Below are 27,071 nucleotides of genomic sequence, written 5' to 3'. Positions count from 1 at the left end.
GAGTAACCAAATTGCTCACATGCACCAGTCACTTTTCTCAACTGTCAAATGATGGACTTGGATTAAATAATCCTTAAGATCCTTTCCAGCTCTAATGATCTATAAATCTGTGCATCTTCCTCAGTAATTACCTACCTATAATTTATTTATTTATTTTTTTTTATAAAAACCCTTACCTTCCATCTTGGAGTCAATACTGTGTATTGGCTCCAAGGCAGAAGAGTTGTAAGGGCTAGGCAATGAGGGTTAAATGACTTGCCCAGGGTCACACAGCTGGGAAGTGTCTGAGGTCATATTTGAACCTAAGACCTCCCATCTCTAGTCCTGACTCTCAATCCACTGAGCCATGCAGCTGCCCCCCCCCACCTATAATTTGATTGGCAATCCCTCCCCAAAAGTCATGGGGTTCAATCCTTGGTTGACTGGGAGGATAAAACCTTTCTCAAGAACAACAAAAAGGGATTCTCCTGGTCATGGATCCCTCTTTGTGGCATGTCTTAGTTTCTGCAGCTACCATATAAAGCTTCACAACTTTTGGTCCATAATCAGAAGAACCCTGAAAGGGGAATCAAACAAGCATGAGTGCTATTCTCAGTTCTGCCATCCATTTAGGCCACTCAACCTCTGTGCCCTTGTTTACATTTGGAAAATTCAGTGAACTATTACTCCTCCCCTTTCCTCTCCACATACCATGCACAAGATTGTTATTAGAATAAAATTATAGATTTAACTATGCTTTGAAAAGGTCAAAAAGGTACCCACGTGCAAGGTCTTATTAGCAAAAATAACACAGTAGGGTTTAGCCTCAGTCCTTCCTGCTGCCGTTTTTTTTTTAATTTCTTCTGGACACCATCTTTCTTATCAACTGGAAAAAAGAACTTGCAGTCAGAGGACCTGGGTCCAAATCCCAGATTTGTATTTACTATTTGTGTGACTTTGGCCAACTTATTTATTCTTCTTTGCTCTAACCTGATCTATAAAATAAGACGGTCAAACTCAAATAATTTCTAATATCTCTTTAAGTTCCAAGCAGCCCTACATCTAGTAGGTGCTTTATAAATGTTTATTGAATTCCTTCTCTAACTTGGACCCTATCGTTTGACCTTTCCTGAATTTCTTGTCCTCTCAGGGTCTCTCCCCTCCTTGGCAGAGAAAGGAGCAGGTGCTGTCTCCCTCTGATTCTGGGCATGTGAAAGCATGGGTTAGCCCAGGTCTTGCTCTTAGAAGACTAGAGGATGAGACAGGAAAGAAGAAAACATCAGATCAGAGATTTAGAACTGGAAGGGATTTTAATGATTACCTAGTCCAACCCACTTATTTTAGAGGACAATTGAAATGACTCTTCTTGCTAGCAAGCAACAAAACCAGAGTGGAATTCTGCCTCAAAAGAAAAAGAGACTGAGAAAAGCCATAGTAGAGGGTTAGGGTTGAAGAGAAGTGGGGCAAAGTTAACAATAGGAGGCAGGTCAAAGGGGAGGAGGTGGGAGCAAAGATGAGACCGGGTGAGAGAATTTGGGATTTAACACTTCTAAAACAGTTCACTTCTACGCTGGCCCTCTTCTGGCTCCTTTTTCTCAGGCTTGTCTATCTTCCCTAATTCCTGCCTATTCAAACCTAGTCTCATTCTGTCCCTCCCCATTATTACCTCTCCCTCTCCCATTCTCCCTAGCCTATCCTAGGTCCCTCGATCAGTACATCTGATTCCCTCCCTCTCCCTTTCCTTCTCCCTCTCCCTCTGCAATTGCCTCAGGTGTTGGGCTGGGTTCTGGGCACTGGGGGCTCAGCCCTATAAGAGCTCCAGCTCCTCCCTCCTCCTCTCCCCTGCTGAATAACCTCGGGCTCCTCACCCTGAACTCATGCCATGTAGGCACACTGCTCAGAGGCCCCTGTCCTTGGCACCCACCAGCAGCTCTACTCTTCCCAGAGCTCCCTTGTCCATCCTCCCAAAGACAATCCCTCAAGCTTTTGGTTCTAGGTCGAAGGAACATGGAGTGTCCTCCACTGAAGTGGAGGGGAACTTGGACTTACTTGAGGGAGCTTCTCTGTACGGGGATTCCTAAAGAGAAGCTATGGAGCCAGCGCCTGGATGAAGCCAACATGCTTCAGCAGAAGAGGTAAATTGCTTCCATTTAGCACAACTCACCCACCTGTTCGACACTTCTGTCCCACAACCCCAACAGCCCTACTACTGTCTCAGCTGAGAAACTGGCTCTCTCCTACGTCATTGCTCCTGCCCGGATTCCCACCCCTCCTCTAGCCTCTGGAATAGGATGGGGGCTGGGACAATGCTTCTCCTCTGCCTCTAGAGACAGATTGGTCGTGTTTGCACAGGCTCCAGGGGCTGTATTAGGGGAGGCCTTGGGCTTTGAGTTCCAGGTCAGAGGCCAGGGCAGCAACCAGTGCCTTGACCTGATCTCTGGGGGGATCTAAGTGGACCAGGGTGGGGAAAAGAAGGAGAAGAGAGGGAGATGGGGGTATACGACAAGTTTGGGATGGGGGAAGGGGGCAATGGTATGTGTGTGATTGAGTAAGTACGTGTGTGATGGGGGTGAGGACGTGTTTGTATGTGCACGTGTGTGGAAGAGAGAGAACATATTGCTTCCAGAGCTGATCCTGGCTTTTTAGTCCATCTCTCTCCGGTGGAGTACAGACCAGTAGAAACTTCAGATTTCCAAGTCACTTAGTGTTAATTCACTAGACAAAAGATAGCAAAGAGCCTTTGATTGGATTTCTCAGGGTAGAACTGAGCTAGGTTTTGGCTGTTGGCTTGTTTTAGTTGCTTTTTAGGAGGTGTATTGGCCCCTTGAAGTTTAGACCTGCTTTGTGACACTGGAATTTAGGCAAATTTGTCATCTGGGACCGTCTATCCTTTTCCCCAGAGACTAGATCTTTCCATTCACAATTCGAGTCCTGAGAATGAAACTCAGAACTTTATTTAGGGAGGTGGTCTTGGCTCTGTGCCTAATTCAGACCTCACTGGGCTCTCAGAATCTGAAGGAAAACTCAGCCTCCAAGCCAGTAACACTAACAGAACTGGGGCCAAGGACCCAAGGATTCCCTATTTCTGCCCTGGACTATCAGGTAAAGGAGGAAGAGCTTGAATTGCTCAATAGGAGCAGGGTGAGTGTTCTTTAGTAGAAGAAGCAAAGTCCCATTGATCCTCTCTTCTGAATATCTGATCTCCGAGTCTCCGTTTCCAGATAACTGGAGAAACGAAAGGGAGTCTCCCTGAGCCCTGAACTGTTGACTTTGAAAATGCCCTTTCTCCCAGGAAGCCACCGGGCAAGGAGCCATCTCCTGCTGTCTGGTCACCCCGGTGCCTGTCCTTGCTCCCAGTCAGTCAGTGTTTGTCTCAGCAGTCCTCAATTGTCTCACCTCGTCTGGTGGGACAGGCTGTGGCTTTGCCTTGTTTGTCTAAAATCCCGGCTGGGAAAGAAACAAACAAGGATTAAGAAGCTCAGACACCCGCAAGGGAGAGAAGAGCTCACCTCCAACCACAACCACTGGCACTCTGCCTCTCCGATGATTACCTCCACCCGCCTGATCACATCGCTCCCTCCCACCAGCTCCTGGAGTCGAGGAAGGGAGTAGCTGGAGGGAGAAGGAGAAGATTCCTGCTCTCAAGCTATAAATTCTTGAAATGAGAAGCCAGGAGTAACAAAGCTCAGTGAATAGTGAGTTACTCCTTCAGCCTCGGTTTTTTAATTTTTAATTTTTTAAACCAGACTTTTGGTTTCATTAGTGCAGAAAACTTTCCAGTGATAACTGCCTATAATGTATGTAGTCCAGGCTTTTTGACAGTAGCCTGGGGACGCTGTAAGATTAAGTGATTTATTCATGATCACACTATCAGGATTTGGTAGTAGTGGGACTGATCGAAGGCTGCCTCCTTATCCACTAGGCAACGCTGCTTTTTGTTTAATAAGGATAATAATAAATAATGATCAATTGTTTACAAAGCAGCTTGCTTTCTGCAGCTGAGGTCAGTAGTATAGTACAGGAATTATTTCTTTCTGTGTGTGTATATGTTATCTCTCCAATTAGAATGTGAAGCTTCCGACAGTAGGGAATATTTGGAGTTTGTATCTCCATGTTAGTGTCTGGAATAAAGTAGATGGGAAATAAGGGCTTGATCAGTTTTTACAGATGCGGAAACTGAGGTAAGGTGACTTGCCAAGTGACTGCCCTAAAAGGGATGGGGCAAATGACCATTTCACAGAATTCTCTGCCATTCCCAATGCACATGTTCATCAGGGCTAGGATCTCATTGGCTGGTTGTCATATGGTGGTAGGTGGCAGATGCCAGAATCCTAGCCCAACTCCTCACTCCACTAATAAGAAAACTGAGATTTAGGGAAGTTAAATGGCCTCTCCTTCCCTGGCCAAATAGGATCCAAAGTAGTATTTGAATCCAAGAGCTCTAACCACCCCAAACTGGCCTTATCAGGCTTATGATGGCCCAAATGAAAGCTATCTATCAGAGCCCCTAATCAGGCTTCCTAACTTTAGTGCTTTTATAGGTTTCTAGATGCTCAGATTTTGAAGGGACCTCATGAGTTATCTAGTCCAAACTGGAGTTCCTCTATGGGAGCCTGGGGCTGACAGAAACCCCTCGGGATCCGGGTCTAATAATTAGGGTTACTCAGCTGGGATTGCATTGCTCTCCTACATAATCTTACAAAACATACTGCCAGATAGCCAAAAGAATCTTCTAGCCCAAGATATGGACCTAGTTGGTAGACCTTTACTCCCTAGCCTGCAACTCCTCCCCACCCCAGCATCTGCTTCCTTTAATAAAAATTATTAACCAAGATCAATTGAAATTTTGCTTTGAGAGACGGGAACAAAATTCCCCCTACCCTCCCACTACCTTTTTTTTCTGAGAATACACTTTTGAAAATCACTTCTCTTATAGAGACCCCAGGCACCAAAGATCCTTTTCCCCAACCTGTCATCTCACACACTCTTTATATTCTAAAGGTCTCAGGCTCGATCCAATTTTTCTATTCCAGTTCAATTCTTTCCTAAAGAGAAATACATTTCAGGCTTTTTTTTTGCCTTCCCTGAAGCCTGGCTCTGCTTCAGAGGTCTGCTCTGCAATTCTGCTCCAGGACATGAGATTCTGCTTCTTTGGCTAACTTATTAAAAAACAAAAACCAAACCAAACCAAAAGGAAAAACAAAAACAAAAACCACTCAATTAAACTGGCTGTATAGCCTCTCTTAGATACAGCCTCCAGGTATCCATGGACATGTATGTGGGTATTCATGCAAGTGTATGGAAGGGTTTTGTATCCCTCTACTCAACCATCTCCTTGTCTCTGTCTCTATATCTATCTCTCTGCATCTCTCTTTCCATGACTATTTCTATTTTTCTGTCTCTAATTCTCTCTTTCTTGATTATCCCACTTTCCTGCCCCTCTCTGCCTTCCTCCTTCCTGCCTTCCTCTCCCTTTCTCCTTTTCTCTTGCCTCAGGATCTGGGAGTCCCCACTACTTAAGGCAGTCAAGGAGAATGACCTCTGTACCCTCAAGAAGCTGCTGCTGGATGGTCCCAGTGAGATTCATCAAAGAGGTGGGGGCTAGACTTAGGATGGAAAAGGGGGCAGGTGAAAATTTTTTGCTTTGATATCCATGACGGTAATTACTCCTCCCAGAGGCCCCACCTAGAAGTTGTCTCTGACAGCATGGGCTTCCTCCCTAGGATATGTTTGACCTTCCTGTCTCTCCCCCCCACCTAACCCCAGGGGCCCTGGGGGAGACAGCACTACATATTGCTGCCTTCTATGACAACCTGGAGGCAGCCAAGTTGCTGATGGATGTTGCACCGGAACTGGTGAATGAAACAATGACCTCTGAGTTGTATGCAGGTAAGAAGGAGTGACAAACCAAAGAACTATGGGGAGGGGATTGGGGGATTTGTAAAGCATGGGGCTGGCAAAATTTGTAGACTTGTTCTTGGAAATGACCTCTGGTGACTGGGATTGTTAGGTGGAGGTGAAATAAAGAAGTAGGAAGGTGTCCAAGGAAAGCTTGGATGCAGGCTCCAGATTGTTGGGATTTCACCCTCATCCTCCCTCGCATCACCAAATCTCAGTTCTTTTCCATTTCTCCAATCATTGTGCCTGCATGTTGTCATGCAAAGCCCTATTTCTTTGAAGAATCAAGGCATGGGGAAAAGTCATGACTATCTCCTCTTGGAATTTTCCCAATGTAACATCAAATGAAGAGAGATCTCATAGATCAGAAAATAAAATCCTTCTTCAGGATAAGAGAGCTGGTCTTTTAAAGGGTTCCAGAAGTAGGGATGGGTTGGTTTCATGACTAAGAGAGTTCCATACTATATCTGAAAGTATCTCAAAGTGGAAATGGTCATCCATGGGATTATTCTACTGGGCGGAAGATAGTTCCCATACTTGAGAGGATTTCATGGAGAGCTTTCTTCATGCCCAATGAAGTCTTTTTGTTTGTTGCTCAGGCCAGACAGCACTTCATATAGCTATTGTGAACCAAAATACGAACTTGGTGAGAGCCTTGCTGGCCCGTGGTGCCAGTGTTTCTGCCAGAGCTACTGGAATGGCTTTTCGTCAGAACAAGCTCTACTATTTTGGTAAGAGCTAAAGCTTACAAAAGGAGAAAAATCAAAGAAGTTGGGTGGAAAGGTGGAAGATAAAGCTCTTGGAGAAGGGGAGAATATGCTAATAATCTCTTCCTCTGTGAAGATCATTCTCTACAGTCTACACTACATGATTAAAGATTCCCTCTCTGTCCATGCTGAACATGACCTCTGCCCTCTCATTCTTTCACTTCCATACATATACCTCTGATTTTCATTGAGTCTATTCCCTCCCTGGCAGCTATACACAGAGAAATAAACTGAAAAATACAGAGAGAGGGACAAACTTTGGGAAAATAGTTATATTTTGATTCATACCTTTCCCCTCCTTCTCCTGGGGTGCTAACAACTCTATCATCCTTCTTTCTCTCTGTTCTAGGGGAGCACCCTTTGTCTTTTGCTGCTTGTATGGGCAATGAGGAGATCGTCCGACTACTTATTGAGTATGGAGCTGACATTAGGGCCCAGGATTATCTGGGTAAGAAGTGCAGAAAGTGAAGGGGGTGGGAAGTGGGAAGTCCACAATAGAGGAAACCTGGACAGGAACTGGAAAAAATATCTATATAGAACTATGGGACCCACTTAAGAACTCTTAATATAGAGTCTGGCACATTTTAGGTACTTGATAAATACTGCCTTTATTTAGCTGAGGAGCTGGGATGACTGTTGTATGAAGGTCTGGATAAGTAAGAAATTTTAGGGATATCAATAGATAAAGGGTACTTAGGGATCACTTGGGATGACTCTACAGTTCTACATTTCATAAAATTGATGATAAGAAAAGTTGTAACTTTCCCAAGGCTACATGTATGGTGGATGAGTTAGATTAATGAACAAGATATCCTAACAACCCTGTTTTGTTTTGTTTTTTTAAGCCTTACCTTCCATCTTGGAGTCAATACTGTGTATTGGCTCCAAGGCAGAAGAGTGGTAAGAACTAGGCAATGGGGGTCAAGTGACTTTCCCAGGGTCACACAGCTGGGAAGTGTCTGAGGCCAGATTTGAACTTAGGACCTCCCATCTCTAGGCCTGGCTCTCAATCCACTGAGCTACCCAGCTTCCCCCCTCAACCCTATTTTTTAATTTAGTCCTTTTCCCACTTGGAAGTGAGGGGATCAAAGATCCTCCTAATGCCCCATATCTTTCCCACCAGGGAACACAGTCCTGCATATCCTCATCCTGCAGTCCAGTAAAACCTTTGCCTGCCAGATGTACAATGTAATTCTCTCCTATGATGGGCGTGGGAGCCACCTGCAGCCACTTGAGCTCATTTCCAACCATGAGGGTCTTACCCCCTTCAAGCTAGCTGGTGTGGAAGGCAACACTGTGGTAAGGAATACTCACCTCTAAGTCCTGGTCCTTTCAAAAAACCTTCTTCCAAAATTGCTGTCTACAAAGTTGTCATAACTTATTCCTGACTTTTTACTTCCAACCCCTAAACCTCAGTAACCTGTGATACAGAATAGGGTGAGGGTCCCAAGCTACAGATCTGACATAGGCAAACCACTGTCCTCCCAAATCTTCCTCCCCTCTTTCAGAGATCTAGAGGGAATCTCTGGAGAGAAAAAGGAAAGGAATCCAAGATGTCTGTGTGAGTAAGGGTCCTTCTACTCCTGTATGTCAAAGGTGGGGCAAACATTGTCCTTCAACTGGCCACTCCTCCAAATGGTTCTCAATTCACCGTCCCTTCAGTTCTCCCTCTAAATCTGACTTTCATACTGTACCTTCCCTTATAAGATGTTCCAGCATCTAATGCAGAAGCGCAAACATATCCAATGGACATATGGACCACTGACCTCCACACTATATGATCTTACTGACATTGATTCCTGTGGAGATGAATTGTCCTTCCTGGAGCTTGTTGTCTACACCAAGAAGCGTCAGGTAATGGGCCATATGTATGGTTTGGGAACTTGTGAATGATTGACTATAGGGACTGAAGGAAGAAAGAAGAAGCAAAGATCTCTGAAAGGCTTAGAACCCAATGATGCCATTAACAGACAAGGAAAGGTAGTAGGAGAGAGGCCTTTTTTTTTTTTTTTGAGGTAGGGAGGGAATGATGAATTTAATTTGGGACATACTGATTTTGAGACACCCAGAAAAAGATAGTAAGTAGGCATCTGGAAATAGAAGTCCAAAGTTCATCAAAAAGTATATGGATTTGGAAATCCTCCCCCAAAAGATGATAGTTGAGGCTGATAGTGAATGATATTGCTAAGGGAGAGAGTATCTAAGGATAGCACACCTACCCTGAAGGCAAAGAAAGAGAAAGAAGAAACTGAAGGAACTGGAGATAAATCTGTCAAATAGGTAAGCATAAATAATGCCATGTCAAGGAAGCCAAGGAAGAAAAGGATATAGGGCTGGGAGAAGGGAAGAGGTGGTAAGTAGCATCAAGTATTTCATGGAGGAGAGAGGACAGGTCTATATAAAAGACTATGGGATTTGCCAATTAAGTGTGTCAGTAGCTACTGAATTTGTAGCTTCAACTGAGTTGATAGGGTGAGAAGTCAGAATGCAATGTCTATGAAGAATGAAAGAGAAGTGGGCATACTTTTGTAACATTTGGCCATAGAAAATATTCTTTTTTTTAAAAAAAAGAAAAGTAAAGAGAGAATTGAGAAGAAAGGAGCTTGAGGGAATGAACAGATGATGTTGTTGCTGATAATGTTTTAGGACAGATACCCCAATTATGAATGACTAATACACATAGAAGTGAAGGCAGAATTGGAGGTGATGAAAGTTAAAATCCTAGAGAGGGGAGATAATTGATGGAACAAGGTTGGAAAAAAATGGAAAGTCCAGGACTCCATAATAGCAGATAGGATTTATAGTTCTTAGAAAGGAGAGAATCTTATAAAGGATGACCTTAGTTAAGTAGAAAGATTACTATCTTTTTGAGTAGAATGATGGTACATTGGACATTGAAGGACAGTGAAAAATGTTTAGTATTAGATGATATGGGAAATTTAATAGTGAATCAACTAGAGGTATATAAGATATATAAGAAATAATTGTATAAACAGGCTTAAATGTTTATTAAGGCCTAGATAAGTTAAATAACATAAAAATTTTAAATATACCATGTGAAATACTTATAACATCTATAGCAATTGGTAGTTGTAAATGGGAAGTCAGAAAAGTGGGTCTTAGAATCTACCCAGGGTTGGTACAAGCATAACACTAGTTCAAAGGAGAGAAGGGGATAGTCAGAATATTTTTGAAAGGATATATGGTCCATCCTGGGTCAAGAGGTAAGTTAAATAGGGAAGGGCTTAATAGACTAGGGATATTATGAAAAGTTGAGGCAGTAAGACTTGGGATGAGAGGAACGTTGAGATGGCTTCTGAAGGGGTGCAGGAATATGAGAATTAAAAGGGCAGAAGGCTATGATGAAAGAAGAAAATCTCAAGAGTTCCAGTTCTCTTGAATGTAATAAAAAGGTGTTCATAGATGTCTGAAATGGAAAAGGCCATGAGAGTTGAGGAATTCAAGAGACAAGCCAAGGTGCTAGAGTAGTCATCACCATGAATACTGTTTAGCAAGGGTGGTGGGAAAGCATCAAGAAGTTTGGTGGATGGTGGGTATGAAGATGTTGAAAGCACAGTATTATGTGAAGTGTGCCATCTGCTTACGCCACCCTCCTCATCCTTTTTATTTATTGAGAATGTGGGTTTTAAAAGATTGTACTGGGGGGGGGGGCAGGGAACTCCTCTCCCAGCATGCCCCAAGAGTCCCTCTCCTCTACTTCCTGGTTTGGGATTGGTCTTGAATGGACCAATCTTATACTGGGGAGGGCCCACACCCCCCACCCCCACTCCCTGGTGTGGGATTGGTCCTGAATGGACCAATTCTGTGCAAGGGAGGGGCCACACCTATTTCCAGGCATGGGATTGGTCTATTTAAGGACCAATCTAGCACCTGGGAAGGACCTTTGAATCTGAGGAGATTAGGGGGAAGGGTCCTAGTGAATTTCAGCTAGGGAACTGGGTGGGCTTTTTTCTTTCCTTTTACTAAAGTTTTTAAAAAGAGACTAGAGAGAGAGTTTTTCTTTACAGTCCTCTCAGCTGTCATAGAACTTTCTTACCTTCCTTGAATCTATAACCTATGATTCGAATACTATACTCTTTCTCCTACACAGTATGGTGAACAGAGTGCTAGAGCTTGAGTCAGGGAGACATGAGTTCAGATACTTAGTATTGGAAGGACACCAGTCAAGTCCCTTAAGTCTTATTTTCCTCATCTGTAAAGTAGGAGTATTGTGAGAACCAAATGAAATAAATATGTAAAATACTTTGCAAACCTTAAGTTGCTATGTAAATGCTACTGTTATTATTATTATTATGATAATTATCCCTTGGGTCATATTGCATCTTTTTTTCCAATTGAATTGACATGAGAATATTTACAAAGTAATTCATAAATTAAGTGTAAATGAAGAATGAAATAAGGAAAAGGAGTCACCAAAAAAAAAAAACTTCCTTCAAGAAAGAAATTTTGAGTAGTTATGCAGAAATAAGCCTAATTCATAATGGTCTGTTGCTAGTATCCTCCCCCACAGTTCTCTGTAGGGGAGTCCTACAGTTGAGTCAGTGACTACATGTTCCAAGAGTTTCCACCCTTCTTCTTACCAGGCCCGCCAGATCCTGGACCAGACCCCTGTGAAGGAGCTAGTAAGCCTCAAGTGGAAGATGTTTGGGAGGCAATACTTCTACATGTTGGGTGCCCTCTATATTCTCTACATTATCTGTTTCACCACAAGTTGTGTCTACCGCCCTCTCAAGCCCCGGAGCAGCAACCTCACCAACCCACGAGATATCACTTTACTCCAACAAAAATGTCTTCAGGTACCTGCTCCTGGGAGAGGGATGGAGAGATGAGGGAAGAGGGGTCAGGGTGTTGAAAATAAAAAAATGGAGTTCCTTAAAATTTAGGTCCAATATTCCTTCCTCTCCTCTGTCTGCCTCTCCAAAAGGCTCTAAGTATTCTGGGCTACCAAGTCATTAGTTTGTAAACATTCTAGTCCATCTATGTCAATGGCTATGAGTTGGGGAAAGGTCTTGGCAATTGAGCCCCAGGAAATGATAATATAATCTAACAACAACTGAATGACTCTAATACTGGCAAAAATGAAGGAATAATTAGAGGCAATGAAACTGAAGGTCCTAGAAAGAGGAGATAATTGATTGAATCCAGACAAAGAAAAATGGAAAGGCCAGAATTAAATAAGATCAGATGGGATTTGTGGTTCTTCTAAGGGAGGGAAGCTCTTAAAAGATGGCCTTAGTTAAGTAAAAAGAGAATTAATTACCTTAATGAGTTTGAAGGGGAAAACTTACTGGAGGAAAGAAATTTTGAGTAGGGTTTTATGTAGGGGTGATCCTTATTCATGATAGTCTTTTGTTAATATTTGGGCAGCTATGTGGCAGAGTAGATAGAGCACTGGGCTTGGAATCAGGAAGATTCATTTCCATGAATTCAAATTCAGCCTCAGACACTTAATAGCAATGTGACCTGGGCAAGTCACTTAATTCTGTTTACCTAAGTCCCTCATTTGTAAAGTGATCTGGAGAAGGAAATGGCAAACCATTCCAGTATCTCTGAGAAGAGAACCTCAAAATGGGGTCACCAACAGCCAGACATGACTGAAATGACTGAACTACAAGTTGTTAGCATTCTCTCTGACAGGACAGGGCAAATCTAAATAGAAAACTTCTTGGGAGGAAACTAATTTTAAGTATATGTCTGATAGGTCCAGACCTTGACCTGATATTTCTGACGGTTTTACAATCACACTCTTACCCTTTTCATGATTAGGAATATACTGACATTGAGAGATTGAGCCATAGTTACAATCATAGGATCAGAGGTACTTCTGGTTGGCCCCACATATTTTATAGATGCAAAAACACATTGACCTATTTCTTCAGGGGACAGAGCACTGGATCTGAAATCGATGATCAAATCCAGCTTCAGACACTTGTCAGCTATTTGATGCTGTGACTTTGTTCACTTTACTTCTATTTGCCTCATTTTCTTCAATTGTAACATGAGCCACTATACTAGATCTACTTCCCAGGGTTATTTGGAGGATCAGGTTAGATCTTAGCATGGTGTCTGGCACTTAATAAATGTTTCTTTCCCTTGTTTTCTCCTGTAGAATGTGGGATACTGGCTTTGAAGTCACAAGACACAGGTCTGAGTTAATCATTAGCCATGTGATCTGGAACAAATCCCTTGACTTCTCTAAAATTCTGGTTGTCACATCTTTAAGACAGGAATAGTAGTAATGGAAACATATAGGACTTTTGGAAAGGTCCCATGAAATAGAACAAGATATTTATTGTTTCAAAGTGCCAAACAGAATGTATTACACTTGAATGTTCACACACCCCTTAAGGAGGACAAGTCCTTTGTTATGTCAGAAGGGAACTCCATTGTTTCAAGGAAGGGAGATTTTGCTCAGACATGTTTGAGTACACTTTGGATGTGTCCAATCAACACAAATATACCCTATTGTCCTTCATTCAATCCTGTGTATACTGTCAATATGAGCTCAATGGCAATAACTTTTCACCTGTTAGACCACCTGATGTTATGCAGGATTCCTATGGCTAGAAATTTGGACATAATGACCTTTAAAGCCCCTTACAACTCTTAAGATTCTGTGGTTCTGTGATTTTATGTTCTCCCTAGGTAGGAATCTCTAAGAAAAAGAGAATGTGGTAGAATGGGAGGGGGGAGGAATAGAGAGAGAGAATGGATGGGAATGGAAGTGTTAGTTTGATTGAGGCTGTTGATCTATGTTTATATGGGAACAAGTAGTATGTCCCTCAGCAACTATAGTATCTTAAGCTGATATTTGATTTATTTGATGCTAGTTGATTGTTGCTAATTTGTGAAGGTGTTGTCAATGGTTAAATAAGAGAGATTCCTTCTAAAAAGAGAACCAAGATTCTTTGTAAGTACCTTAAGTCCAGAAAGATGGAAAATCAAAAATAGTTAGACACGGGGATAGGAAAATCACAAGTTGACAAAGCTAGGCTCCTTTTCAGTTCATTGTCTCTATAAGTATACATCTGGATGACCGGATAGAGTTGTCATTCTTTATTGATCTTCAGATCTGTGGGTGATAGGTGAAAAGAAAGCCTACATGTCAGGCAGAATCAAGGAAAGACAAAAGGTGACTTATGGTAGTAATCTCAATGGCTGTGGAACTCTTTTCTGTAGCTATGGCTTTAGGAACAGTTCTTCCTTTATTTTACACATCCTCCACTGGCCCTCTCCTTAGTAAACAAATCATCATGACAGTGATATTCTTTTTTTTTTTAAATCCTTACCTTCTGTCTTAGATTTTATATTATGTGTTGGTTCCAAGTCAGAAGAGTGGTAAGGCAGAGGCAGTGGGGGTTAAGTGATGTGCCCAGGGTCATACAGTGATATATTCTTAAGTTGGCTACCTTAAGTAACAGGCAAATACTCTATTAGGCTGAAAATATGTTAACTACATCATATATGCCATTTAAGTCCCAGAATTGGTGCTGAGTCTAGGATTAGATGGTTTCTGAGGCTTTCTTTTGGTTCTAGACACCTCCATGTAGCCATCTAAGTCCATTTCAGGGTTCTGCTTCATACTTTTCCTGGCTATTTGATGAGTCTTCAATATCTTTTCACTTTCATTATATGTCTATTCAAAAAAATATCACCAGTCTATATCTTCAGGGTCTCTAATACTATTAGAATGTCAGTTTGGGGAGGAGCCTCAGATGTAACCCCTATCCAAAACATGAATAAATGTCCTCTGCAACGTCTCTGACAAGTTACCATCCATCCAACCAACTGGTCTTTGGCAGGAAGAAGGCCAGGCCATCTCTTCACAAAATGGCATAGGACACTGCCACCCCGTTCAGAATTCTAAGATTCCTCATAAGGAAACTATATTGATTTAATTAATTCATCCTAAGTTATGATTGGCGAACCCTTCCAGGATTGTTTAGAGGCTCAAAAGCAGTTTTCTTCCTCATTCAATAACCATTTGATCTTTCTGACTGACCTACCACAACCACTACCAAATGCATTCTCTGTCTCAGGTCATAAAACTCTTCTGTTCCTTTCACTGACCTGGCCTCTGCTTTGTCTCACCTAGAATGGTCTCTGCTCATGACACAATCATGTAGACTGTGTTACTTGAATTCTTTTACCCCACTTTTTTTAAAATGAGAAAGAAACTTGGTTAGCTCAGGCATGATCTTTAAGTATTTGCTTACATAGACTATACATGGTGTAAAAACCTTACCTCAGAGAAAACCAAGCAGGCATAAACAGTTAAGGGAGCTTGGGAGAGATCTTGCATTGGCTTGCTATGACCCATCATGATACATAGGAATGAGGGGCAGCCTGGTGGCTCAGTGGATTGAGAGCCAGGCCTAGAAATGGGAGGTCCTGGGTTCAAATATGACCTCAGACACCTCCTTGCTGTGTGACCCTGGGCAAATCATTTAACCCTCATTGCTTAACCCTTTTACTGCTCTTCTGCCTTAGAACTAATACACAGTATTGATTCTTTTTTTTTTTTAACTCTTACCTTCTGTCTTGGAACCAATACTCTGTATTGGTTCAACTTTATGTCTTGGTTCCAAGACAGAAGAGTGGTAAGGGCTAGGCAATAGGGGTTAGGTGACTTGCTCAGGGTCACATAGCTGGGAAGTGTCTGATTCCAGATTTGAACCTAGGACCTCCCATCTCTAGGCCTGTCTCTCAGTCCACTGAGTTACCCAACTGCCCCCCACAGTCTAAGTTCTGTCTAAGACAGAACATAAGGGTTTATAAAAAAAGGGAAGAAATTAATTTCCCCTTTGCATCTCACCTTTTTCCATTGGTTTCCCCTACAGGAATCCTATGTGACCTATGAGGATCATATTCGACTAGTTGGGGAGCTGGTATCTGTCGCTGGGGCTGTGATCATTTTACTCATAGAGGTGAGGTGCTGGCAGGGAATGACTTAATACCATTGATGAAAGGAAGAGCCGGCTCTCCCAGAATGGGCCCCATGTGATCTGTGGGTCTCCCTTCTTCTCTATCCTGATTTCTGATCCATTGGCATTTTCCCCTCAGGTAAGAATAGGTGGGAAATGAGAGCAATGTAGTCTCATATATTAAGAGAGGGCAAAGAAGTAGACAAAACTTGCCCCTTTCTTTATTGAAGTGAGGATCCTCTTCCATGGCTAATTGGTAGGGATGTGTGATAGAAACATGAAGATAGGGAGTTTTTGCAGGACTTGTGGACCAAGATGCAGGGCTGGAGATCTAGCTCTAGATGTCTGTCAAGAAGATTCCAACGGAATATCCCCAGGAAGGGAAGTTGGGGGCTTTGGCTGGCCACACTGAGAAGAGAAACTGGGCTTTTGGACTTGATCTCTGTTTCTCTGGATCTGAGCATTTGAAGTTGACACTGAGAAGAAAAACTTGGCTTTTGGGACTTGGTCTCTGGCTCTCTGGCTCTGAACAGTGGAAGCTGATCAGGGGAGAAGCTTTTGAGTTGGTAGTCTATTTGAGAATTGAGCTGGCCAGGAGAAAAGGAAAGATTTTGAACTTTGTTTCTTTCTGGGGTTAAGCTGAGAGATCTGGCTGATTTGTGAAGAAGAAGAAAGAAGATTTTGTACTGCTGTTGTCCTCCATCTCCCTAACTGTCTGAGTCACACTTGTGATTCCCCAAACTCTCAATTTTATCTCATTTAGATTAGGGAAAATCCTCATTCCCTCTTACCTCAGTTTCCCATCTTGTTATCCCAATGACTTGTTATCCCTTGACTGAGAAAGCAACTGGAGTATCTTTATAATTCAATCAGGAGGGAGGGAAGAAGCAAAGGCTTCAAGAAGATTTGGGAGGTGAGGGAGGCAAAAGGGAAAGGTTGGTTAAGGGAGGGAGTGAGGGAGGAAGAGGGTTAGGAAATAGATTGATCCATCAGCAATCAGTAGGGATCAATAGGCAAACCTCAGAGCGAATCCCAGAGCAGTATCCTCTGTGTACCAGTATCTGTGTGTGTGTGGCATCCCTCAGCAGTATCCCGGTTCTGCCTCCATTACCAATAAGCAGGTTTAGGCTCCTATAGGCAGCCCTCTCTAGTCACAGTCAGCCAGAGAACAGCAGTCATTGCTGAAGAAACAGGTTCCCCTTCAGTTTATCCTTTCTAGTTCAACAAGTAATAATTTCCAGTCAATTTACTCTTTATTACAGATGATCTTAGGGCTTTACTATAGAAATAAGTCTAGAAGCACCAAAAGGCCATACAAACTATTTGGTCTATATAAGAGATAGCACTGATGTCAGGAGAATCAGGTTTGAGCCCACAATTTCAGAGAAAGTATCATAAGACTGAATATATAGCTAGAAATTTTCAAGGGAAGTTGAGTCCCAGGAACACTCCTTACCACCACCGCTCTCCTTCTGAGGCTCATGTCCACTATTTTGACATTTGATGATCAGGAATCTCCATCCTCTCTTGATTTCTTCACCAATCTTAGCAAAAGCCTTCCCATTCTGCCTTTATGTATGATCCCTGTGTTCTTCCTCAGGCCCCTTCTCTGATAGTTGGTCAACAAAGTTTGAGTCTAAGCAGGTAGGCCTGAGGGCCCTCTCCAGGATGCTGAGAATGATTCACAAGATAAAATAAAGATAGTGGAAGGAAGGGAGGGAGGATAAATCAGCAGGAACCCCCACCCTCTCACTCTCCAAATGGAGTTTTGGAGACCATCAAGCAAATGTCCCTTTTGCTGAGATATCTATGTTTTCCTCAGATTCCAGATATTTTAAGAATTGGGGCTGCTCGATACTTTGGACACACCATTCTTGGAGGACCCTTTCATGTCATTGTGTGAGTCCTTTCTCTCTCATTCTCTTTTGGAATTCATCTGGGTCAATGAGAGCCAATAATGTATTGATGCTGTATGGGTGCCTAAATCTGAATGCATTTGTGTTGCCATGTGCATTAGTATATGTGAACAGTGTGAAATCACACACAAATTGCAGTCAAGGCCTGAGACAACCAAACAGCCATCTTTTCATACATGCTTTGTGTTTTACTCTTTCTTCTTACCCAAGCATAACCCATGCCTGCATGGTACTACTGATCATGGTGATGCGACTCACCAGCACATCTGGTGAGGTGGTGCCTATGTCTTTTGCCCTGGTGCTTGGCTGGTGCAATGTTATGTATTTCACCCGAGGGTTCCAGATGCTGGGGCCATTTACCATCATGATCCAGAAGGTCAGTGTTCCTCCCTCCTGCTTCTGGGATTGATAATGTCTTGCATAAATTATCCCAAGGAAGGGGAATGAGCAGATTGAGGAGATTTTGAGACAGGGGATATGAAATAAACTAAACTATTCTAGAGGCTATGCATCTATTAGGAATAGACTCATTGTGTTAAAGGAGTAACTCTTTGAGAACTGATTGTCTCAGCCCTTCATGTTCTTCTCTGCTCCCTGCAGATGTTTTTTGGGGATCTATTACGATTTTGTTGGCTGATGGCTGTGGTTATCCTGGGTTTCGCCTCTGGTAATGTCACTTTCCCCCAAACTACTGATACTCTCTGATCTGTCCTATCCCAGTTTTGGTTCCATAAATACATATTTTCCCACAAATGCACAAATACAAATAGGAGAGAAACAGAGGAAAGTAACAACAGATACCCAAAGACTGAGTGCATAATAAATCCAGCCATTTATTCATCTACCAGTTTTATTTTCACTTTCTCAGTTTCCTAACTTATGAACACTAAGTGCCAAGTCATTTTCTTATTATAGATTATATCATCTCAAAAGTCTGACCCATGCTTATCCCAATATCAGCATAATTATTAGTATCAAATGTGGAGTATCTCATTAGTCATGGAAAATGTCAATGTGAGCCATTTCTAGGTTTTAGTTGTAACATATACACACATAACAGAAGGAGAAAAGGACAGAAAATATGCCAAGCTCAGGCCTGGGACTATTATGGTAACCACCCTTTCCTCCACCCTTTTCCCTTGGGTGGAGCAGCGTTTTATGTCATTTTTCAGACAGAGAACCCAGATAGGCTGGGCCATTTCTTCAATTATCCCATGTCAGTATTCACCACCTTTGAGCTCTTCCTTACCGTCATTGATGGTCCTGCCAACTATGATGTGGATCTGCCCTTCATGTACTGTTTGGTCTACTTTGCCTTTGCCATCATCGCTGTACTTCTCATGCTGAACCTCTTCATTGCTATGATGGGTGATACTCACTGGCGGGTGGCCCATGAGCGGGATGAGCTCTGGAGAGCCCAGGTGAGTCCCCCAGTAAACCATAGCCTCAAGAAGTATTTGGTTGATAGATAATACTAAAGGGGAGAATGAGAAGAGATATATTAGTTATAGTGGTTATATGTTGGAGGAGCAGCAGGGTACATCGAGAGAAGTTGAAAATAGATTACCTTGGTTCAAATTTGGCTACAGACACTTCCTAACTATGTAACCCTGGGTAACTCACTTAATCCCAAGCTGTCTACTCCTTACTGTTCTTCTGCTTTGGAACCAATATTGATATTGATTCTAAGACAAGAAGGAAGGAAGGAAGGAAGGAAGGAAGGAAGGAAGGAAGGAAGGAAGGAAGGAAGGAAGGAAGGAAGGAAGGAAGGAAGGAAGGAAGGAAGGAGAGAAAAGGAAAGGAAAGGAAAGGAAAGGAGAGAAAAGGAAAGGAAAGGAGAGAAGAGGAAGGGAAAGGAGAGAAGAGGAAGGGAAAGGAGAGAAAAGAAAATACATAACCTCCCCATAAGACATAGTTTCCCAAATCCTCACCATATAGGGCACTCTCATCTGGGTGGTGTCCCTCCTAAATAATTCCATCCTGACCTAAACAAAATAATTCAGGTGTGGTCTGATTGGAAGAGTACTGTGAGATCGTATGTAGTATTACATTACATTCATAGGTGACTTCTATTAATAGCCTACTACACTCTAATTTATCATCTTTTTTTTCATAGTTTTATCACAGTGTTGGCTTTTAGTTAACTTAGAACTGCCAAATTTTTATTTCAGCATCAGCCCAGCCAGGTTTTCCACTTCTTCTAGTCGTGTAATTGAAATTTACACAGAGCTTTTTTAATCTTATGATTTTCAATTCACCATTTCAAATCAAGAGTCTAAAAATCATAACATACATATACACACATATACATATATTAGAACTAAGAAGGACCCATGCTGCTGGGTTTGTGATAAATTATCCATATTTTAATCCTATATCTACTGCCTGTATGATCCCATTGGGCAAGTCAATTAAATCTCAGTGTGTAAAATAACAGGGTTTGATTAGATGACATCTGGGGTCCTTTCTAGTTCTAAATCTATGATCTTATTACCCTAAAGATTATCCTGACCCACTCCAACCCCATTTAACAGTTGAGAAAGCTGAAGTTCAGTTGGGTTATGATTTTCTTTCTCTTATATTAGTTACCCTTCCCAGCTTTTTTGATATTTGTGGACTCTAACATCCTTTAGTTTATATTCAATCCATTGGTACTATTGAATAGGATAGGATCAACTGTAGAAACCTTCCTCAGACTAACAGAAGAATTAATTTAAACTATTTACTAAAATTAGAATATACTATATCTATACAAGTCTCATTTAAGCATATCTCAAAACCATATGAAAAATGGAATGAGTTTAGTAGAGTATGACTTGTCATTAGTGAACTTTTGTTGCTATCTAATGATTACCAAATTCTCTTCTAAATAAATATAATCTATCTTCTCTGCTTCTCCCATTTCTTGATATCTATCTGCTTTGGATTCTATTTGTTCCCATTTCAGCTTTATTCATTGTTTTTTTTTCCTAGTATATTGATTTTATTTCTGATTATTTTCTCCCCTTCCCAATTTTCCCACCAAGGTTGTGGCCACTACAGTAATGTTGGAGAGGAAGCTACCACGATGTCTGTGGCCACGTTCAGGGATCTGCGGAAAAGAGTATGGACTCGGAGACCGCTGGTTCTTGCGGTGAGCAGGAGGGTGTTATGGTAATCTATATATGAGAATATATGGTTATGTGCACATCTATAATAATGAGAGCAGTTTATTCCTTAACCCTTTCCCAACAATCTTACCCTTGGACTACCTCCCTTTCACGAGATTTCTTCTTGAGTCCACTAGGGAGAGAAATAATTCTACAAAGTTGGGGCTATGAAGTCTAAGGAGGGGTGGATTAGTGATGTAGCGATGAGTTGGAGCTGAAGTGTGAGTGAAGACTATTTGAATGTGAGTGATCAAATCTGTATGTTTATATTTCTATGCAGGTGTGTGCACTTTCTATTGATGTTCCTCTTTGGTCCCTACTTTATGGTCCCTAGGGAAAACTGGGTACCCAATCCTACTCTGCTACCTGGCCTACACATCTGAATGCTCTTAATCTCCCAATTTTATTAATTTCCCTTCTGCTCCTTGATTCTTTTCATTCTTACTCCTCCCTAATCCCTTTCTTCATTCCTCTTTCTAGTCCATTTCCCTTCCATTTTGCATGGTCTTTCCTGCCGCTATTTCCTACTAAGGCTAGTATTCTCTCTTACTCAATCTTGGCTCATTCTTCCTATCCGTTTTTGTCTCATACATGCTATGGCCTCCTCCTGCTTCCCTTTACCCCTTTACCAACCAGCTATGCTTTGAGGATTGAGCCTGTTCTTCTCATTCCTTTCCAGGGTTGAAGATCTCCAGGATCATAACCCTCTGCGGGTACTCCGATATGTTGAAGCTCTTAAGCCATCTGACCAAAATGAATCAGAACAGGAGCATTTATCTGAGAAGCTGCCCTCCAGGCAGAAGGGTACAATATTGGGGAAGGCCTCGTTATTAACCCCCACAACCTCCTTATCCCGAACTACATCTCAAAGCAGTTCTAATCACTGGGGCTGGGAGGTCCTTCGCAGAAACACCTTGGGTCATGTGAACCATGGTCTGGATTTGAGAGATGGGGATGAAGAAGAGAAAGTCTACCATTTATGACTGGAAACACTTGACTTTTAGCCTTTTGACATGGGACATTTGGGACTAGAGGAAGAGTAACATCTATCTAAATGTGACTAATCCTGAAACCCAAGTAACCAGTGGAATGTGGGTTTTTCCAGCCCATTCAGTAATTTATCCTTCTCTGACATTGTAGAATTGTGAGCATTCTGTCCATGAATCTTCATGCCCTAGGCAAAGGGACTAAGGTTTGAGTCAAATATCCTTTAACTCCAAGTTCACAATGTCAGTGAAAAAGAGAATTGGTGCTAAAATTTGGGGCTAGCTGTGAAGGGGAGATTCTGACCATGTCTTGTATAGTTACTTTTTCCTTCTAGACTTTCTCCCATGAGCCGCTCTTGGGCTTTGATGGAGGATGAAACAGGATAAATCAGCTAGGCTCCATGAAACCGAATATGAGCAGAGACAGGCATAGATCAGCTCTTTTCGCCTCTTCCTCATATTTTTTTCATACCCCTATCAAACCAACACAAGTCATTCTCCTTCTCTCCCTTACCAAACTCCTAACTTGTACAGAATTAGGTTATGCAAGGAATAGGAAGGAGTGGTCCCTTTTGTGCATTCATTAGCTTTTGAGAATTATGAATGAGTTCTTGTATCCTTGAATATATGTGTATACATAAAAATGTATAATTGATGTCTCCATCTGGTCTCTATCACTTCCTTCTGATTAGTTCATTCCATATATATCTTTTGCTAATACTCTCTGTGGACTATCTTTGGAAAAGCAGGAAGCTTCTGCTCCCATACTGTGGAATTACTGATACTTCATATATCTCCTCCTCTTGTAGGGATCCAGGCATGAATAAACCTTGAAAATACTATAGATGTACTCAAAAACTGACTCTTATGAGCAATGTGCTCATTTACCAGACTTATGAATACCCTTGAATTGAATTAGAACTCTGACTTTGTGAAATTCCAACCATTTCCCACATCTACAGGGGAAATATGGTTAACAATTTCTATAGCTCCTTTGTTCATTCAGTATTTGCATGAGTACTTTCAATGTACTTCTGGGCTGAGTGTTGGCCACTACATTGTATTAGGATCTGGCTCTTGTATCTTGCCATCAGTTACCTCATAATGTTATTTTTTCTGACAAACCACCCAGTTAATTTTCAATCTTCCTTCCCCCTTTCCTTGTAACTTCAATAAAATTCAATATGCCCAGCTAAGAAGAAGCTCTCATTCCATCAGGGCTATCCCTGTCTGGCTTACACTATGCTGAAATACTCTGGGTCTGTGGGCCTATTTTCTCTTCTTATGTTCTCCCTTCCTTAGCTTTAATCCCTCCAACCTATATTCCTTCAGGCCCCAAACTCCCTTTCAGGTGGCCACTCATGGAACAATATCATATAGCTGGTGGACAGCTATACTTCTTAACTTTCTATTTGCTTCCTTCCAAAGGCAAAATAGTATTGGCACATGGCTAATCCTATAGATAATCCAATAGGACCCTCACTTTTACCAGGGACTGAGTTCTGAGAATGGAAAGAGGGGAGATACACATAGAGAGGTAGTAGTGGGAAGGGAATCTGGTTATGGTGCAAGGGACACCCCTGTCAAGGAACTCATCGGCCAGATCATGGAGAAACAGATATATCTGGGAACACATGCAAAGTTGAATACAGATGTAAGAGAGTAATAGTTCCAAATATAGAGTAGTACCAGTGTGTCAATATGGCTAACACTAGGATCCACATTCTGGTACATTTTCTTCTTTCTGTGTTCACTCCTTAATCAGTTATCTGTACAAGCCTCTTTTTTACAGGAATAAAGATATCAGTTTTTAGTCCCTGTATATGCTTGCTCAGAATTCTATACTCAAGATGGCTGCCCCCCCCCCAATCTCTTCCAACTTCCAGGTGTAGCTGTTGGTAATGGATTCTTGTTATTATCCAACTACTGGGGTGCCAACCTTTTCTGCTGTGTATGGTACTATCATAATGATCTGGCAATTTTACAACACCATCAGAAAGGGACTGAAAAGAATCCTAGGCAGAGACATAAATAACCTAGACAGTAGACGGGACAAAATGTTTTCATAAATGGCAGCCATTACTGACATGTACCAGGACTTCACAGCCAAGATGGAGAAACTAGGAAAGGGAAAGGAGCTTGTGACAAGGGCTACTACTGATGACAATGACAATGACAAAGATGAGGTCACTGAAACTGTAACAACAACAGCTTTGGCAGTGGGGGTGTGCACTGAAAAAATAATGACAGATAAACAAACATGGAAGAAGTAACAGGGGCACAGAAAATCATGCCTCTTAGGGACTTTGCAAAAGTTACACCAGTTTCAGGAATTTTACATAGGAAGGTATACAATCTTTCAGGGTCCAGGACTTAGAGACCCTAAAAGAGAGGAGGCCTAAATTTTGTTCCAAGTCCTTTAAGTGTCTCTATGAGCTGAAAAGAGCATTCAAGTTGCATGAGCCTAGCTTTGAGGATGTGGCGATTTTGCTATCTGAAATGTTTAGCCCCCAGGAACAAGCCCAGTTCCTAAGGAAGACTAGGGAAGATGAGAGTTTAACAAGCTGACCAGAATATTATGAAGATTTTGATTTCTCTAGACCCTTGAACCTCACTTTCCTCAGAAAAGCACATGAGGACCTCTTAGAAGCAATAAAATCCTCAATCAACCAAATGCATGGAGCAAATTTAAAAGACTGAAGCAGGAACAAAAAGAGCATCCTTCTATCTTTTTTTTTTTTTTAAATTTGATCATTTCCAAACATTATTCATTGGAGACAAAGATCATTTTCTTTTCCTCCCCCCCCACCTCTCCCATAGCTGATGCACGATTCCACTGGGTATCACATGTGTTCTTGATTCGAACCCATTTCCATGTTGTTGGTATTTGCATTAGAGTGTTCATTTAGAGCCTCTCCTCAGACATGTCCCCTCAACCCCTGTAGTTAAGCAGTTGCTTTTCCTCGATCTTTTAACTCCCACAGTTTGTCCTCTGCTTGTGGATAGTGTTTTTCTCCTAGATCCCTGCAGATTGTTCAGGGACATTGCATTGCCACTAATGGAGAAGTCCATTACCTTCGATTGTACCACAGTGTATCAGTCTCTGTGTACAATGTTTTCCTGGTTCTGCTCCTCTCGCTCTGCATCACTTCCTGGAGGTTGTTCCAGTCTCCATGGAATTCCTCCACTTTATTATTCCTTTTATCACAATAATATTCCATCACCAACATATACCACAATTTGTTCAGCCATTCCCCAATTGATGGGAATCCCCTCATTTTCCAATTTTTGGCCACCACAAAGAGTGCAGCTATGAATATTCTTGTACAAGTCTTTTTCCTTATTATCTCTTTGTGGTACAAACCCAGCAGTGCTATGGCTGGATCAAAGGGCAGACAGTCTTTTATCGCCCTTTGGGCATAGTTCCAAATTGCCCTCCAAAATGGTGGGATCAATTCACAACTCCACCAACAATGAATTAATGTCCCTACTTTGCCACATCCCCTCCAGCATTCATTACTTTCCTTTGCTGTCATGTTAGCCAATGTCCTAGTGATATCTCAGAGTTGTTTTGATTTGCATCTCTCTGATTATCAGAGATTTAGAGCACTTTTTCATGTGCTTATTAATAGTTTTTATTTCTTTGGCTGAAAACTGCCTGTTTATATCCCTTGCCCATTTATCAATTGGAGAATGGCTTGATTTTTTGTACAATTGATTTAGCTCTTTATAAATTTGAGTAACTAGACCTTTGTCAGAGGTTTTTATTATGAAGATTGTTTCCCAATTTGTTGCTTCCCTTCTAATTTTGGTTACATTGGTTTTGTTTGTACAAAAACTTTAACTTGATGTAATCAAAATTGTTTATTTTACATTTTGTGACTCTTTCTATGTCTTGCTTGGTTTTAGAGTCTTTCCCTTCCCACAGGTCTGACATGTATACTATTCTGTGTTCAGCTAATTTACTTATAGTTTCCTTCTTTATGTTCAAGCCATTCACCCATTCTGAGTTTATCTTGGTGTAGGGTGTGAGGTGTTGATCCAAACCTAATCTTTCCCACACTGTCTTCCAATTTTCCCAGCAGTTTTTATCGAATAGTGGAATTTTGTCCTAAAAGCTAGGATCTTTGGGTTTATCATATACTGTCTTGCTGAGATCACTTGCCCCAAGTCTATTCTACTGATCCTCCTTTCTGTCTCTTAGTCAGTACCAAATTGTTTTGATGACTGCTGCTTTGTAATATAGTTTGAGATCTGGGACTGCAAGGCCAACTTCCTTTGTCTTTTTTTTTCATTATTTCCCTGGATATCCTTGATCCTTTGTTCTTCCAAATGAACTTTGTTATGTTTTTTTTCTAAATCAGTAAAGAAATTTTTTGGAAGTTCATATGGGTATGGCACTAAATAGATAAATAAGTTTGGGTAGGATGTTCATTTTTATTATATTGGTTCGTCCTACCCATGAGCAGTTAATGTTTTTCCAATTACTCAAGTCTAGTTTTAATTGTGTGGAGAGTGTTTTGTAGTCGTGTTCATACAGTTCCTCTGTTTGTCTCGGGAGATAGATTCCTAGGTATTCTATTTTGTCTAAAGTGATTTTGAATGGGATTTCCCTCCTGTCTATCTTGACAGATTGATGGAAAATGCAGAGGCAATATTAGAATACACACAAAATAGCCAGGAAGCCATACCACATGTTATGAGACAGTTCCTGAAAGGATATTTACCAACACTTAGACACTTTTTAAATAAATTTTGCCCAAATAATGAATCATTATCTATCCAGGACTTAAGAGATTCAGCAACTTAACTGCATGATACACATACTGAGCAGCAAAAAGAAAAAGAGGAACTAAAACAAAAATTAGAAGAATCAAAAGAAGCCCTTAGGCAGAAGGAGATAGAGGAAGTAAAAAACCTTGCAACTATTAGGACCTTCTCACAACAGAGACCCCAATATCAACCTAGAGGGCAAGGGGATACTAGGAAATTATTCCTGTGCCAGAAAATTGGACACATAGTTACATTCTGTCCAATGAAGTCATGCTATGATCAGGGAAACAGCAGAGGCTCATAATACCAGAACTGAGCTATACAATATAAAGGGTGCAAGAACTATAACAGAGAACAAACATACTATAATACAAGTAAGCCCAAATGTCGTGACCATTGCCAACTAAAAGAACAGAATGCTCCTGATCTCAAAACTATGTAGTGTATGATCAATGAAGGCACAAAGCCCAAGTATTTGACTCTACTGTCTAGAACCACATGATGCCAGAAGGAAGCAAGATTTAATTCACAGGGAGTGTAGGGAAGGAAAATAGGGGCTGTCACACCAAGGATGACAATAAAAGCATTGTTGGTGGGAGAATTCAAATCTGTAGAGAGAGACAGAGAAAACAAGAATTTAAAACAAAGGGAAATAGAA

The 27,071-nt window shown here is 41.5% G+C and overlaps 1 protein-coding gene across 1 annotated transcript; it reads left to right on the top strand.

The window, feature by feature from the left end:
• The first annotated feature begins 1,787 nt into the window (after nucleotides 1-1,787).
• On the top strand, nucleotides 1,788-22,303 carry LOC100011049 (transient receptor potential cation channel subfamily V member 5). The gene is made up of 15 exons (XM_007504475.3): nucleotides 1,788-2,114; nucleotides 5,476-5,573; nucleotides 5,746-5,868; nucleotides 6,477-6,608; nucleotides 6,994-7,092; nucleotides 7,768-7,943; nucleotides 8,352-8,498; nucleotides 11,249-11,461; nucleotides 15,506-15,592; nucleotides 17,412-17,488; nucleotides 17,716-17,881; nucleotides 18,106-18,172; nucleotides 18,658-18,926; nucleotides 20,532-20,638; nucleotides 21,334-22,303. The coding sequence occupies exons 1-15, from the start codon at nucleotides 1,987-1,989 to the stop codon at nucleotides 21,635-21,637; spliced, it is 2,193 nt and encodes a 730-aa protein (XP_007504537.2). The 5' UTR covers nucleotides 1,788-1,986; the 3' UTR covers nucleotides 21,638-22,303.
• Nucleotides 22,304-27,071: the final 4,768 nt, after the last annotated feature.

Source organism: Monodelphis domestica, chromosome 5, assembly GCF_027887165.1.
Source record: "Monodelphis domestica isolate mMonDom1 chromosome 5, mMonDom1.pri, whole genome shotgun sequence".
NCBI classification, from domain to species: Eukaryota; Metazoa; Chordata; class Mammalia; order Didelphimorphia; family Didelphidae; genus Monodelphis; species Monodelphis domestica.
This window is presented reverse-complemented; position numbering and strand designations above follow the sequence as displayed.

Excerpts from the sequence above, each read along its gene's own strand:
- LOC100011049 (XM_007504475.3), top strand. The coding sequence starts at position 1,987 with ATGGAGTGTCCTCCACTGAAGTGGAGGGGAACTTGGACTTACTTGAGG. Across the intron at positions 7,093-7,767 it reads TAGGGCCCAGGATTATCTGG|GGAACACAGTCCTGCATATC; the intron begins GTAAGAAGTGCA and ends CTTTCCCACCAG. Across the intron at positions 17,882-18,105 it reads TTACCATCATGATCCAGAAG|ATGTTTTTTGGGGATCTATT; the intron begins GTCAGTGTTCCT and ends TGCTCCCTGCAG.